The sequence below is a fragment of the Populus trichocarpa genome, chromosome 5 (genome assembly GCF_000002775.5).
Source record: "Populus trichocarpa isolate Nisqually-1 chromosome 5, P.trichocarpa_v4.1, whole genome shotgun sequence".
NCBI lineage: Eukaryota > Viridiplantae > Streptophyta > Magnoliopsida > Malpighiales > Salicaceae > Populus > Populus trichocarpa.
In genome coordinates this window covers 2,251,174-2,265,740 of record NC_037289.2, presented here as the reverse complement: position 1 = coordinate 2,265,740, position 14,567 = coordinate 2,251,174, and the positions used below count along the sequence as shown (strand labels likewise).

The 14,567-nt window shown below is 36.1% G+C and overlaps 3 protein-coding genes across 3 annotated transcripts; all 3 read left to right on the top strand.

Moving 5' to 3' along the window:
* The first annotated feature begins 2,189 nt into the window (after nt 1-2,189).
* LOC18098795 (uncharacterized GPI-anchored protein At3g06035) lies at nt 2,190-3,372 on the top strand. Its single transcript, XM_006382546.3, has 2 exons — nt 2,190-2,377; nt 2,652-3,372. The coding sequence occupies exons 1-2, from the start codon at nt 2,293-2,295 to the stop codon at nt 3,143-3,145; spliced, it is 579 nt and encodes a 192-aa protein (XP_006382608.2). The 5' UTR covers nt 2,190-2,292; the 3' UTR covers nt 3,146-3,372.
* A 2,260-nt stretch (nt 3,373-5,632) lies between these two features.
* On the top strand, nt 5,633-6,744 carry LOC18098794 (uncharacterized GPI-anchored protein At3g06035). Its single transcript, XM_006382545.3, has 2 exons — nt 5,633-5,817; nt 6,043-6,744. Exons 1-2 carry the CDS (start codon nt 5,733-5,735, stop codon nt 6,522-6,524), a joined length of 567 nt encoding a protein of 188 aa, XP_006382607.1. The 5' UTR covers nt 5,633-5,732; the 3' UTR covers nt 6,525-6,744.
* Nucleotides 6,745-7,192: 448 nt separating this feature from the next.
* On the top strand, nt 7,193-14,070 carry LOC7477156 (uncharacterized). The gene is made up of 11 exons (XM_002306341.4): nt 7,193-8,067; nt 8,258-8,494; nt 9,204-9,431; nt 9,976-10,284; nt 10,382-10,447; nt 10,760-11,257; nt 11,349-11,408; nt 12,024-12,188; nt 12,405-12,621; nt 12,726-13,070; nt 13,441-14,070. The coding sequence occupies exons 1-11, from the start codon at nt 7,288-7,290 to the stop codon at nt 13,551-13,553; spliced, it is 3,018 nt and encodes a 1,005-aa protein (XP_002306377.2). The 5' UTR covers nt 7,193-7,287; the 3' UTR covers nt 13,554-14,070.
* The last annotated feature ends 497 nt before the right edge of the window (nt 14,071-14,567 follow it).

The window sequence follows — 14,567 nt, the reverse complement described above, 5'->3', positions numbered from 1 at the left end:
GATTCCCAAATTAGTCCAAACTAATTATTTTTACCGATTTGGTCCCAAACCCTTATGGCATTAGACAATGCTCCATCCTGCACTAGGGAGAAAAATAAATTAAAGTTCGTGTGTTTGGACGAACTTGCTCCATCAGGGATTCTTAACGGTAGAAGATGGCTTCCGAGAGTCTGCGGCCACCATCAGAATCTCATCCAAAAGAAAAGTACTTGCCGCCGCCGCCACCCTGTATGTGTTCTTTGATCATATAGAGGCATTGGAACGGTGCCACGTTTCTTTTTACGTGCTAAGCAGCACCATAGAAGAACATCCCGAGCTCATTTTTCAGCTCAGGTCAGTGGAGTTGGGTTCGTTCATCAAGTTATTCGAATCTTTATGATTCTGCCACTAACAAGTGGCACTAACAACGGTGGCCAATCCGGTCGGTTGATCGCTAAGGAGGAAACACAGGATGAGTTAGAGTTGACTAGCCACAAATTGGTTAGGAACTTAATTAGAATATTCATTCCTGACAGTGAGAAAATGTTCACTTATTTATTTCACAGTTATCCTGGTTTGGCATGTTCAAGGCCTGTGCGCCACTTGGGGAATAGGAACTTCTGTTTGGATGGTGGATCAAGTGTCCTGTCAGGTGTGGATAGGTGTCCTTTCAGAATATAACAATTTTCCAAGACACTAGGAAAGAGAAAAATCTCTCAGGGGAAAATGCCTATATACTGCTGATTATAATATCCACTATATTATAAAATAATATAAATTATATTATGAGATCTTATTTAAGAATTTAAACTTTTAGGTTGAAATGGTTTCTTTAACATGATATTAGAGTCTTGATAACCAAACGATCACAAGTTCGAATCTCATCATCCCCCATTTATTTGATAAAAATTAAACACAAAATAATATAGACGTGTACAAGTTTCAAACCTAAAAAAGATTGAGATGATTTCTTTTACATACTCTCCAACCAATCTGACATCCATAACTACTACGCTCTCACACCTGTCAGAATTTCAGTGTTAGAGAGTTTAAATACTAAACAATCTTACCATCTCATTCTATCTAATTAAACTACAATAGCTTAAGCTTTTGGCAGTGGTTTTGTTTCTTAAATCTCCCTTCTTGTTCTTTCTTTCTCTTATGATAACAATTCAACTGCTACGCTTGATCTTACATGCAAGTAAGGATGGGAAAATGGAGATAAAGCTTCAAAAATAACCTGTTATCTTTCTCTATACGCAATGTCAATAAGACGTTATCGGTAGATGTAATAGCGATATGTTTTAATAGTGGAGAGATCAACTGACACCTATTCTTGCATTGTCCCTGTTGGATATGAAAGATGCATTATCTATGCGTGTAGTGAGGTTAATTTGGTGGAGGGAAGGACAAGGAAGATGGTCTGGAAATGTGTGGTATATTTGATTCTCTAGTGTTTGTTGATATATAGAAAGAAACACGGAAAGCATCGAGGATCATTCTAGCTTCGAAACTTCTGTGGGGGTAGAATGTTTTTTTAGCCATTTTAAGTTGCCATGCTTCGAGGTCAAGGTTTTGTGGTGGGGGGGGGGGGGGGGGGGGGGGGGGGGGAGTCTCTGCATCCGAGGCTTTCCTTTTCCGATAATCTTTCTAGCTTTAGTTGGAGTTTGAGTTTAGTTTATAATTGCTAAATCTGGCATGGTCTAGTATGTTGACTTGGAAAATTTATAACTGATCAAAACTTAATTAGGATCAGGATTTTAGTTGAACTCGATAAGTTATTGATCCAGTTAAACCTGACTAGGTCAATCTCTTGTAAAAAAGAATAGAATACTTTCATTCTGATGAAAATTGTTGACCAAGATTAATGTTACTTTTTTATCAAATAGTAACATTGACATTGATGGATGCAGGGGAAGAGAAAGAAGACAATGAAGAAAAAGTAAAACAAAGAGAATATAAATCTTCGAGCTCAAAATTTATCTTTTAAGAATGCTGAAAATGCTCAGTAAAAGATTTATACAGGTAGAACCTTTCGGTTTGTGTATAGACGAATCTCAATACTTGATAGTAGTTAAATGCTTTTGTCAAGAATGGTTTGGTATCCGCAGCTCCATTGTGTAACAAAGACATAAAGGAGAATCTGGTAGCAGCCTTGACAGTCAAGAAAAATGCATGCACAATTAAACAAGGAAAGAATAAATATTCAAGTATAAAGAAGCTATACCGATTAAGTCCAGCAACTACTCTTCTTTGATCTTCTTAAGAATTCTTATGCTGTAATATTCAGAAGGGCAATTAAACTTGTTAGCTATGGCCTCTCTCAAAGTTAACATCTGTCTCTTTGTGCTTTTTCATGCCATTTTCTTGCTTTCTTCTGAAGTATTGGGCTATGGCGGTAATCCTCTCTCTCCCTCTCTCTCTCTCTCTCTCTCTCCATGAATATCTTTTTTTGGTGTTCCTATATGATCAACTTGCATTCAAGTGTTGTTGGGCTTGAAATTTTCTTCTGATGTTTTCATAGGACTGAAATGCATTAGATGTGAACTGCAATGTACCAAGAAACAATATTTTTCCAATTATATCACATTATTGATGAATTGTTATGGCTATAAACTTTCATTGCATTATGATGATAATTAATCCATGTAAGTTTCTTATACTATTTGCAGGTGACGAACTCAAGCTTTTGGAGAACATCAATACTTACAGGACATCATACTGGGACATACCGGCCCTGACCAAGAATAAGAAGGCAAGATGCGTCGCAAAAAACATTGCTGCCACGCTAGAGCAACCTTGTAATGAAACCACTCGTCCTTTCAAGGTTATACTAGATAAGTACCCAGATCAATTAGCTAACTGCATTGGCACTAACCATACCACAGATGGTGTAGTATTGCCGGTTTGCTTGCCTGAGGATGGTCTAGCTGAAGTTTCATTGCTTCATAATTATACTCGAACTCGGTATGTAAATTACATAAAAGACTCGAATTTTACCGGGATAGGAATTGGATCCAATGATTATTGGATGGTGGTTGTTCTGAACAAAAAAACCTCAACATGGAGTAGTTCTGCAAGCGCAAATGGTTTGGTTTCAAAGCTTGGTTTTGGTCATGGAGTCGTGTCTTTGTTTCTGGGGATGCTCTTTTATCTGGTGTTATGAGTTCTTTCTGTAACTTCTGTATATTATTCCTCCAATGGTTTGCATTGTGAGTGTTGTTCGCTTACCTGGTGAGGAATGGTGCTAGGAGTGCTTATGATTTGTGATTGTTTTCCTCTGCCAATGTTGCAATTCATGGGCAGAATGACCCTCTTTTTTCAATTATTTTTTTGTCATGTAAAGTGTGTTGCGAATAAGAGATGAAATAAAAGGCAAGTTCTCCAATTCAAGCACTGTGTGAGTAGCTTTGTGATCCATTAACAGAAGACAAAGTTTAGGCCACCTTTATGCATATCAAAGACATGAGTGCTTCTGGCCATTAATTAATTCTGGTTTCTGCGTTGGCATTATGATGAAGAAGGTTTTGCTCAATAGGATATCGATATGCTGTGTTTAGAATATTTTGATAGCCTAGCAGATACGTTTATGAGCTGGAAGTACAAATTCAAGACCAAGAAGAGGCTTCATCCCATTTTATCCAATAATTGGATCGCTTTTAAATTTGGAAAGTGGATTCTATGCCACCCATTTCGAGAAACCTTTAAATTAAGCTTGTAAGATGTTATTCTAACAATTTTCATTATTTTCCCATTTAATTTTGAATTTTTAGCTTAATTACGGATTTTATGTTTTCTCTCAAGGGTTCTGATTTTTCCTTGGTTTTAGATTCATATACCAAGGGGCTGTCTTCCTTTAAAAAGAGACAGATTGTTAGAGAATACATTCACTAGCTCCATCTCGTCCCTTCTATCCTAACTATAAATAGTAGTCAAAAGCTGCCCTGTAGTAGGTAATTAATATCTTAATCACTTTCATAATCAAGAATGGTGAGTGATAAGGGAATTTATATAATGTATATTTCTTATTATCGTGCTTGATTTTAAAATATTTTAGATGTATTGAATAAGTTAATTAGAATTTTAAATTTTTTTTTGAATTATTGACCTCGTAGGAAATTAATGTGTTTTTCATATACTAAATTACTGAGTAGGCAGAATCCAGCAGCAAAACCAAATACTGATTGATTTTGGGTTGCAAAAAAAATCATACAACTCAGTTTCAGGTGTTCATCACCATTTTGAAAATCTGAAACAAATATCTACAAAACATATGAAGGGCATAGAACTTAGTTTTGATGTTTTGAAGCTCAAAAAACGAGTCGAAAAACAAGAATTGAATCAGACCTGAATTTCTTGCACTCCAAGTTATGGCTTGTATCTCAGGTCTCAGAATTCCAAAAATTGCAAGATCAGTGTCGCTGAAAAAAAGATTCAATTTTTTACAATTTCATCAGAAATAGAGAAGCTTGGATTCACACATTTAATGCCCCAATTCTGCCTCGCAATACCCGGAGAATAAAGAAGCCAAAACAGAGGAGGAAACTTACGCTCTTTCTTTCTTTCGATCGGGGGTAAAAAAGCCAGAATATATAAGGCTTCCAGGGGATCATCTAGGGTGACAAGGGGAGATGGAGAGAGACCCTACAATACACCAAAAAAGAAAAGAGGAGGCAGCATAAAGAATAGAGAGGAACAGAGCAAAAAAGGGAGGAAATTCTACTGTCATTTTCTACTCCTGAGTGATGTTATTCGTATCAAATTTGTTTTTTTTTTTAATTCGGCTATGGAATAGACTCTTATTTTAAGATTTTTTATGTAACCTTACATACGTGAATAATTTATTTGATTGAATTGATACACTAGTTGTTGAGTATTTCATTTTATGTTTAACACTTGTATATGTTTGGTCAACGTTTGTATAATTTATGCTTCAATTTGAAACTGAAAAATAATAATTATTTTAGTCATTGTTTGAAATACTTAAGAAATCTATAGGATAAATATCCTTGAAACTTTTATAATCATCAAAATTTATTAAGTAAATTAAAACCTTGAAATTTGAATTTGACACAAAATCTTGAAACTGTCATTGGATTCGGAGAGGTTTTGTACTGAGCTGTCCATTGATTCCCCCTCGCCTAACTCAAATTCTGAGAAATGCTTTTTTTTTCTGCAGCTTCTCTGCCTCTTTCTGCTTCCTTTTCCTTCGTGTTTTCTTTTCTGTGTTTTAATCTGTTTCTTGAATAAGCTTTTTGTATCGTCCAAATTGTTTGATTTCTTTTCTTTCCTTAGATTTACTTCTTCCTTTCTCTGTATCAAGTAGTATCATTGACATTGGTAGTTGCAGGAGGAGAAGAAGAAGGCAATGAAGAAAAAAGGAGAGCATAAATCTTTGAGCTCAAAATTTCACTTTTTTTTATTGCTGAGGGAACTCAAGAAATGCATAGCAAGAATTTTTTATGAGCAGAACCTTTTGGTTTCTGTATAACCTGATAGAAGCCAAACCAAATGCTTTTGTAAAGCATGGTTTGGTATCTACAGTTCCTTTGTGTAACAGAGACATAAAGGAGAATCTGGCAGCAGCCTTCACATTCAAGAAAAATGCAAGCACAATCAAACAAGGAAAGAATAAATATTCAAGTATAAAGAAGCTAACACTATATAAATTAATTGCAGCATCTTCTCTTCTTCGATCTTCTTAAGAATTCTTTGTGCTGTAATATTCAGAAGGGCAATTAAACTTGTTAGCTATGGCCTCTCTCCAAGTTAACATCTGCCTCTTTGTGCTTTTTCAAGCCATCTTCTTGTTTTCTTCTGCAGTACTGAGCTGTGGCGGTACTCCTCTCTCTCTATCTCCCTTGATATCTGTTTGTGGTTTTCTTAAACGATCAGCTTGCATTGAAGTGTTGTTAGATTATAAATCTTTTTCTCTGTTGTTTTTATATGATCTGCAATCTAGCAATTATGCCATGTTATTAATGAATTATCATGTCTAAATAGATTAGTTTCCATTGCATTAAACAGATAATTAATCCATGCAAGTCTCTTGTATATTTGCAGATGAAAAACACGAACTCTTCAAGAACATCAATGCTTACAGGACACTATTCCTGGACATCCCAGCCCTTACCAAGAACAAGAAGGCAAAATGCCTTGCTAATGAGATTGCTGACAGGCTCGATCAACCTTGTAACGAAACCACTCATGTTGACCAGGTTAAACTAGACAGCTACGCTGATCAATTAAAAGACTGCGTCGGCACTAACCATGCCACAGATGCTGTCGTGATGCCAGTTTGCGCGCCTGCGGATGAAGTGGAAGCAGTTCCATTGCTTCATAATTATACTCGAACCCAGTATAAGAAGTACATTAAGGACTCAAGCTATACTGGAGCAGGAGTTGGCTCAAATGATTATTGGATGGTGGTTGTTTTGAACAGAAATACATCAACATGGAGTAGCTCTGCAGGCACAAATGGTTTGGTTTCAGGGGCTGGTGCTGTGTCTATGTTTCTGGGAATACTTTTTTATCTAGTGTTGTGAGTCCTTTCTGTGACTTCTGCTTGCTATTCCTTCTAGGGTTTGTCATTTTGAGTGTTGTTTGCTTACTTTGAGAGTAAAGATGTTGAAGAGTGATGATCTATAAGTTGTGATTGTTTTCTTCTGCCAAAGATTTATTTTGTGGGCAGAATGATCCATTTTCCTCAATTATTCTTTGTCATGTAAAGTGTGTTCAAAATAAATAAAAGTTGTGCTTCAACAACTGTGTGCTTCAACAACTGTGTGCTTTCTGATCCCTTATTGCGTGATTAATATCTTGAAAGAGAAGAAATGGTGGAGACAGAGAGGATATGTTCTCCATTATACATTATATTTTTAAAAATATAAAAATTAATTATAAAACTTTTTTTTATTTGAAGTATATTTTTTTTATTTTTTAACCTGTATAAAAATCTTTTTTCTACCTTGTGAATAAAATTAGATAAACTTGTAAAAATTTCTCTAATAAATCAACTAAATATTTAGACGGTATAATTATGGAGCGAGAAAAAAAAATCATAAAACACCAAACAACTTTATAGCCAGCGTTCCATACACTAAGCATCAATAATTACGGGGAGAGAAAGAGACATCCCCACTAGTTGGGTCCAATCAGCAGAATCAGCACCCAATTTAATACTCTTTCCATCAAAATCTAAAATAAACCGCAGTGCGCTCACTCTTAACATGCGCACTTAAAAATATAAAACGCCAGCAGTGCGCTACATAGCTCTCAAAACAACGGCAATGGCAGTGAACAAAGACGATGAAGAAGAAAGAAGAATTATTTAGCGACTTCATATTCGCTCCGTCAGTTCACGCCGTTAATTACAATCCCACCATGATCAACGGCTCAGATTTCACCAACACCAACAATACTGACGACGATGATTGGGGAGATTTCAATTTTGTCAGCAGCAATTCCAGTGGACTCTCCCACGCCTTATCGCTGCCCAGAATCTCAAATACCGATTTTGAACCCTCTACAAAAAATCAAAAGGTGATCGAGTCACTGACTGATCCTGCATCGGCACCGAGTTTAGTTAATAACTTGACTCAGTGGGACAAGCCAAAAGGAGCTCTGCCCCTTTCGATATTTGGAGAAATTGAGGAGGAGGAGGAGGAAGGATCAGGTTCGGGCGAGCCTAGAAAAAATGAAAGTTTTGATTTTTTGAAAAATAAAGAGGGATCAGGTGTCATTGTGAGTGATTTGATAGCTAATTTATATAAAGAGAAGGAGAGGAATAATGGGTTCAGATCCAATTTTAATGGGCCGGATTTGAATTTGGGAAATTTGAATGGTAATGGATTGAATGTGAATGGTGTCAATAAGGGGGAATTGGATTCAAAGGGGTTGGGTTTGGATTTGAAGGAAAATGGATTGAATTCGAATAAAATGGAATCAAATTTGATTAAGAGAGATGGGAATTTGAGTGGAAATGGAGTGGATTTCGGTTTGGTTCATGGTAATGAGGGATTTGATGATGATAAATGGGAATTTGAAGGTGCAGACAGTAAAACTGTTGTGGAGATTGAGATTTCTAAGGTAAAGTTTTGATTTTGTTTTGTATGTTTGTTTATTTTAAGTGAGTTAAGTAGTTAAGTTTATATGGATCAACTACTGATTTGTAGTTTCTTTTAGATTGGGAAAGTGTGCTTGTTTGTTGTTTTAGTTTGAGAATTTGAATGTGGGATTTGTTTTATTGATGTTTTTGAATGGAAATTTATGGAATCAGGCTGGTGAAATGAGGACTGAGAATGGATTGGTATCGCATGTTAATGGATTAAATTCAAGTTGGAACCCTTTGAGCTTGGATTTGAATGGGTGGACATCGCATGTTAATGGAGATCATTCAGGTAGGGATTGGTTGAATAAGGGAACGGTTGATGGAAATAGAGCACTTGGTAACAGCGATGGGTGGGAGTTCAAAGAAACAGGTTCCAAAATGCAGGCTAGAGATGAGAAAGAGAAGGTAAAATGTTAATTTTTGTTATTGATTGATATTTATTGTATACTGGATAGTTTTCTCTCTGAGTACATACGAATTGCATATTTTCAACTATATACTTTGCTTTCATCTTTCCATAAAAGGAAGAAATTTTATTTTGAGGAAGAATGAAGACATGCACACCAATAAGATATTATCTAAAGAGATTGAATTCAAGGTGTAGATTGTTTTGCTCTCCAAACAATCAGGATATCACCTCAACTAAGCTAAACAGCTGTTTCAGGAAAAGTTAGGAAAAAAACTTTGTATACTCAGCTTTCAAACTATGAAATGTGTTGATCAACTTTTTCCACCTTCGATTCATTCCAAATTCTGCAATATGAGAAAGAGAATTAGATAGCTTGAGTCTCGGTGTTGATTTGATGACTGCAATGATATTTTCAGGTTGCCTTAGATTAAGTTTGAAAAATAATTTAACACATGTCATCCGAGTTGGAATATGTGGCACGTAGTTTTAATGTGTTGCATCTAGTTTTAACTTTTTCCTTGCATGCTGAGAAAAAATGAGGAAATAGACGAAAAATGTTCTGATTTTTACTTGATATTTTGTCAGTTGAGTATGTGTCTTTGTGTTGGCGAAGAGTGATGTGTCAACTTTGGCAGCTTAGCAGTAGGGATATTATTGTTTTCTATTCTGCTCTTGGTTTAACAAATTCATCTGCAATATGTTCAGGGTGAGCAGATCGAGACTGAAATCAAGCCAACATTGAGTTTTGATGGATCCAACTCAACCTGGAATGGTTTGGATGGATTAACAAATTCAAACTTAAATGATGTGAATTCAGATATAAAACAGATGAATCCAATTTCACATGATGAAAATGAGGGTTTTAGTGGAGATGATGAGTGGGACTTCAAGGCTGCAGAAGCAGAATTTGGGACTGGAGATGGGAATACTAAGGTAGCACAGTTGTGATGATTTACTAGATATATTTCAATTTTAGTTCTCTTTCCATTCAGTTTAATAAATTTAAAATTTCACCTGTCTTGTTTGGTTTTGTCAGTCCTAATTAACAATGAAGCAGCTGTGATTGGCATTTCACTTCTCAGCAACTGAAGATAATGTGTACAAATATTGCTTGTATTGTTTTGCATATCGTAGTAGGGATTAGAAACCTCAAGTTAATAAGATTGAAAACCATCAATAAATCAGGACATGCTGGTGGATATTTGGTTTATGAGAACACATGCAAACACAAAATTGTGGTTGCATTACAAAACTCTTGTGTTCAACTTAGGTTTCTTTTTTTCTTTTTCTTTTTGATCATTCTTGCATAAGTGCTGCTTAATTATGTGCCCTTGAAATAGCTAAAATTTTGTATACCTCTAGTGTCTGTAGCTAAAACTGTATGACAATTGTATTACAAGGGCTGTTAAATATGGATATGTGCTTTGCTTCTGTCATGTCACTTGGTTTATCAAGTCTTACGTTTTTTAGTTTGAAGGGTGATGGGAGAAGGGTGGAAAACACAGAGGGAGCTACATACGCATTTGGATTTGGTAGTGGGATGCTTGGTGCTGGTGATTTATCTGGTGCATCACAACAGACCTCTCAAAAATCTACTGAATGGGACTTTGGATTTGATTCCACCCCTGCTTTAGCTCAAGACACTACCATGTCCCATCCATTCTCTGAAAATGAGCAGAACAACACCAAAAAGGGCTTGCATTCCTCCCCAGATGATGGAGTTGATGCTGATGAAGAGTCTTGGGAATTTAAAGATGCATTTTCACAAACTGGATCAAAAAATAAGGTGATGAGTTTATTTATTTATTTATTTTTGCGATTCAACAGTGTTTGAACTTCTTGAAGAACATAAACATATGAAACCTTTTGATTTTTGGCTATAGGAAGAGCCAAAGGTTGTTGAAGTTTCTACTGCTGTGGAAGCATTTCCATCTGATGGTGAAATCAAGGTGGTTCCTCACTTCAAATGCTTCATGTTTGAATAAAACTGTATGTGGTTGATTTTATTAAATGGTGGTTTGCATCTAGGCATGTGGCGTCAAAAATAAAACAAGTGCATCTGGAATATTTTTTTTTTTAGAGTAGATTTAAGATGCCTTTGTGGAGGCTTATACTCTCTTCCTCTTATTCGCCATCTTTACGAAATTGATTGAGTTTGATTTATGTTTGAAACTTTGACAGAGTGAAGTTCACTAATGGTGCAGGCATCCATGAGCAAATATTGCTCTCTGATATAATGATCATTTGCTCTTCTTGATCAGGGAAACATGGCAAGGTCAATCAGTCAAAATGGAGCTCTGCCTTTGTCCATTTTTGGTGATGAAGAAGAGGATTCCAATGATCCTGTGAGTTATCAAGACATTTCATCTGAGCTGCCTGATTCCAAGCCAATAGATGGCATTAAAAGTCCTCATTCAAACTTTGCTATCAATGATCTTATATCAAGTTTGTACAGTCAAGCTGAGCAGAATACTGCCATTATTAATGGCCAAAACCCCAGTGGAAATGGATTGAGCCTCATCAATGCTACAATGGAGTCTAATTTAGCAGGTGACAATGATGATTTTGATGATGATTCCTGGGAATTTAAAGTTGCCTCTTCAGGGACCAGAGCTGAAGACCAGGCCTCTTTTATTGGTCTTGGAGAGGCTAATACTGACTGTTCCTCCAAAACAGAGCTAAATGATTATGTCGATTTCTTTTGTAAATTGAAGGAAGAATTGCACTGTCTTGCCCTGTGTCATCTTGATAATCTAAAGGTTAGTAGTAGCCTTGTTAAGTTACTCTCCTCTCTTCTCTTGAAGGTTGAGTTGCTAATGGCATTGAATTTTGGAATATGCTTCTTGTTAGAAAGCTCAAAGTGCTGCTAGTGAAGATGCTGAAGTAAAAGCCCTTGAAAAGGAAATACAGGTTGGTAGCTTTGTTTGGTCACTTGTGTCATTATTGTTGCTGCTGCTGCACAATCTCTGGTTTGTTTCCCATTTTAAATACATTGTACAGAAAAGATATGAACTAACTACTTATTTGAAAAGCATTATAATCTGATTGCTTGTTTATCTATTTTTCTTGGAAAATATTTACTTTGGCCCCTCACAGCTGGTGATAAATCTGTATCTGGGAAGTTTTTGATGCGTGCTTCCATAAGTTTTGTCTTTTGCTGACACATTTTTTTTATGGTATTCATTCTCTCTCAAGTCTCACTTCACATCTGTTACAATCATTTATGTTTTTGGAGCATACTTCTATAAGATTGTTGTCTTTTGTTGAATCTTTTTTATTTTTTGGTATTTCTTCTCTCACTCTACTCACATCTGTTACAATCACTTGCGTTTATGCCCTGCCTCAATATGAATTTAAATGTGGTAATAAGCATTAATACTGTTTCCCCTTTGTTTCAAATTTCGATTTTTTGGCACTCATTTAATTGTGTTTGTTGGATATGTAATGATAACTTAATGCTTATAGAGTGAAATATATATTTGTGCTTACAACTTCATGTTGTGTTATTGTTGCCTGCTGTTCTAGAATCTTCATGATGAACTGTGCCGAGATGGTTTGTTTTCTGGTGAAGTTGACTCAGGGAATCACTCCCCAAAAAAATTGTGCCTGAATGAATTTGTTGAAGTTTTGCAAGAACCAAAGTACCAAGGGTTTGAATCAGAATATCAGTTATCAAGTAAATTGTCATTGGTAAGTCTTTTTTGCTTTCATTTATCATTAAAGAACCATCGACTTTTGGGCTTGAGAATCTGTCATCTTTCTCTTGTGGCATCAATGCGATAAGTTGGTTAATGATTCATTTATGCAAAGTCATGTACAGAGCCATTTGGGAATCGAATTTATTTTCTGATCTTTCTAATGCAGTATTTTGCTTTTTATTGGTTCTGGTTTCATGCATCTTGACAGGTGGAGAATGATTTGAGATTGACAATGGAATTCCTCAAACATGTGGCATCAACAATAAAGATTTTGACATTGGTATCAAGAGAGGAGCAATCTTGTTATATTTCCACTTGGTCTGAAATCCTGTCTGTTTGTGCTAGAGAGCTGAAACATGGCGCCATAATTTGGACGCAGTCATTACAAAAAGATGTCCATGATCAAATATTATCTAAGCCTCAAGGTACCACATTGTCATTCTTGTGTAACAGGAGATTTGGTAATGGTCACAGATGCTTTGTATTTGTGTTTGATATTTTAACTTTAAATTTTTTGGGGTGACTACAGGCAAGAACTATATCGTTGCCCTTGGAGAAATTTACAGAGTTATTGAAGTTATTGGGTCTTCAGCCAGACTTTATAAGCCATGGGTTTTAGTTAGTTCTACAGATCCCATGGGCTTGTTCACTCTTCTAAGTGAGTGTTCCACCCTATGGTCAGGTTCTGGACTTGAAGAAGCTCTGCAGAGCATTTCTGATCCTTCTGGTGCTGATTGTAATCGAGATCTCACTACATTAATAGAGTCTATTAAGAATATTCACAATCTTGATACTCTGACGCTATATAACCATGTTTTTTGTGGACAAGGCCCTATCTGTCGACTGTCAGTCTTAGCTGCAGGAGCAGTGCCAGGTATGCAGAATATGACTATATATTTTTTGGATTAGGCTAGGCTATTGAAAGATTCATTTTTCTCATAACAGTTATGACATGTAAAGTGGCCAAGATATTAGTTTTCATTTTTGAGTGTCCACAAACTCCTTTGAACAGACTGTAATTTTGAAGTTCTTAGAGATTTTCATCTTTCATTCTTTATATAAATTGAGAAAATTGAAGTTTGCTATTTTGTGAACGTAATAGTTTTGCAAGCGGTTTTGTTATTTCTTGGCCTCTGTTGGTGGCCTTTTTGGTATAGTATAAGATGATGCTGACATGCATGCATAGAGCTTCTAAACAAGGTTGAACAAATAAATATTTTCACTGTCTTGATTTCCTTGAACAGGGATGAAGATGGTGGTTTGGAATGGGGAGCACTACTTTCTCCCACTTGCTAATTTGTGGGCAAATTTAGTAAGCTGCAACCCTCCAAATTTTCCACACATACATGTTGGATGATGATGAGGATGGAAGGATAAGTTGGAAATGTTCAGTGGCAGCTGTTTGGCTGAGACTGTAATCGACTCCAATTGTTTCATGCATGACGAGGTTTCTAGGGCGTAAGCCACAGCTGCGCTGTCACAAGGATGCTGCTCGGGGAAGGATTGAAGATCTAAATGGTGTCTCCTTTAAACTCAATCTGATAGTCAGGTACCAAACCAACGTTTTAAAACTTTATTGGTTGCCAGTCATTACATCAAGGCTCTAGCTTAGCAATTGGGGCCTAGAGTTGTTTTGTTGTGTTATTTAGTTGTGAAATGGGTGAATCATACAACATCCACATACCTAGAAGTAGGATTTTGGCATGTATATGTATACAGGTATTTTGATTCTCTAGATCCGCCTCCTATTCTGCCTTTTTCATGTTGTATTACAAGTTCAGTTATAGTCCTTGTTGTCATGTTATATATTCTTTCATGTTTCCCCATACTTTTTTTAGCCAATTAATAAAGTGTATTCATTTTATTGTACCAAAGAGCACTCTTGCTTCTATATAGATTTTATCGTGTTAAATTCGAATAAAAACCCTTGCTAGAACATTTTTGTGGCATTTTCCAGAAGATCCCTGCATACAGGACGATTTCAGCATATGCTAGAATGAAGATTCGACAAACGAAGTCGATCACTCTGATAAAGAATTACTATTGCTTTGGCCATTCTACTAGTTATTTGCTGATGCAATATTTTCTTGACCTCGCAACTTATTCATATAACGACGGCATGCATGTCTTTTCGGCAGATGACCTTCTCTTAGCAGGCTAAGAGGGTGTTAGTGAGTGTGGTGGTATGTAACAAATCATTAATATATCAAGCTTTAGATCATGAGATTCTCAAATCAGTGGAGTTTAACAACCATGCGTGAAACTAATACCCTTGTGGTAGGGGTATCCACGCTTATTCATAACTCATGCACTAAAGTATGGGATGCAGCATCAATAGAAAATCCCTCTCTCTGTCTATATATATATATAT

Coding starts and splice junctions, on each gene's coding strand:
- LOC18098794 (XM_006382545.3), top strand. CDS start 5,733: ATGGCCTCTCTCCAAGTTAACATCTGCCTCTTTGTGCTTTTTCAAGCC. Junction 5,818..6,042: donor TGCAGTACTGAGCTGTGGCG/GTACTCCTCTCT, acceptor GTATATTTGCAG/ATGAAAAACACGAACTCTTC.
- LOC18098795 (XM_006382546.3), top strand. CDS start 2,293: ATGGCCTCTCTCAAAGTTAACATCTGTCTCTTTGTGCTTTTTCATGCC. Junction 2,378..2,651: donor TGAAGTATTGGGCTATGGCG/GTAATCCTCTCT, acceptor TACTATTTGCAG/GTGACGAACTCAAGCTTTTG.
- LOC7477156 (XM_002306341.4), top strand. CDS start 7,288: ATGAAGAAGAAAGAAGAATTATTTAGCGACTTCATATTCGCTCCGTCA. Junction 11,258..11,348: donor GTCATCTTGATAATCTAAAG/GTTAGTAGTAGC, acceptor GCTTCTTGTTAG/AAAGCTCAAAGTGCTGCTAG. Junction 12,622..12,725: donor AATATTATCTAAGCCTCAAG/GTACCACATTGT, acceptor GGGTGACTACAG/GCAAGAACTATATCGTTGCC.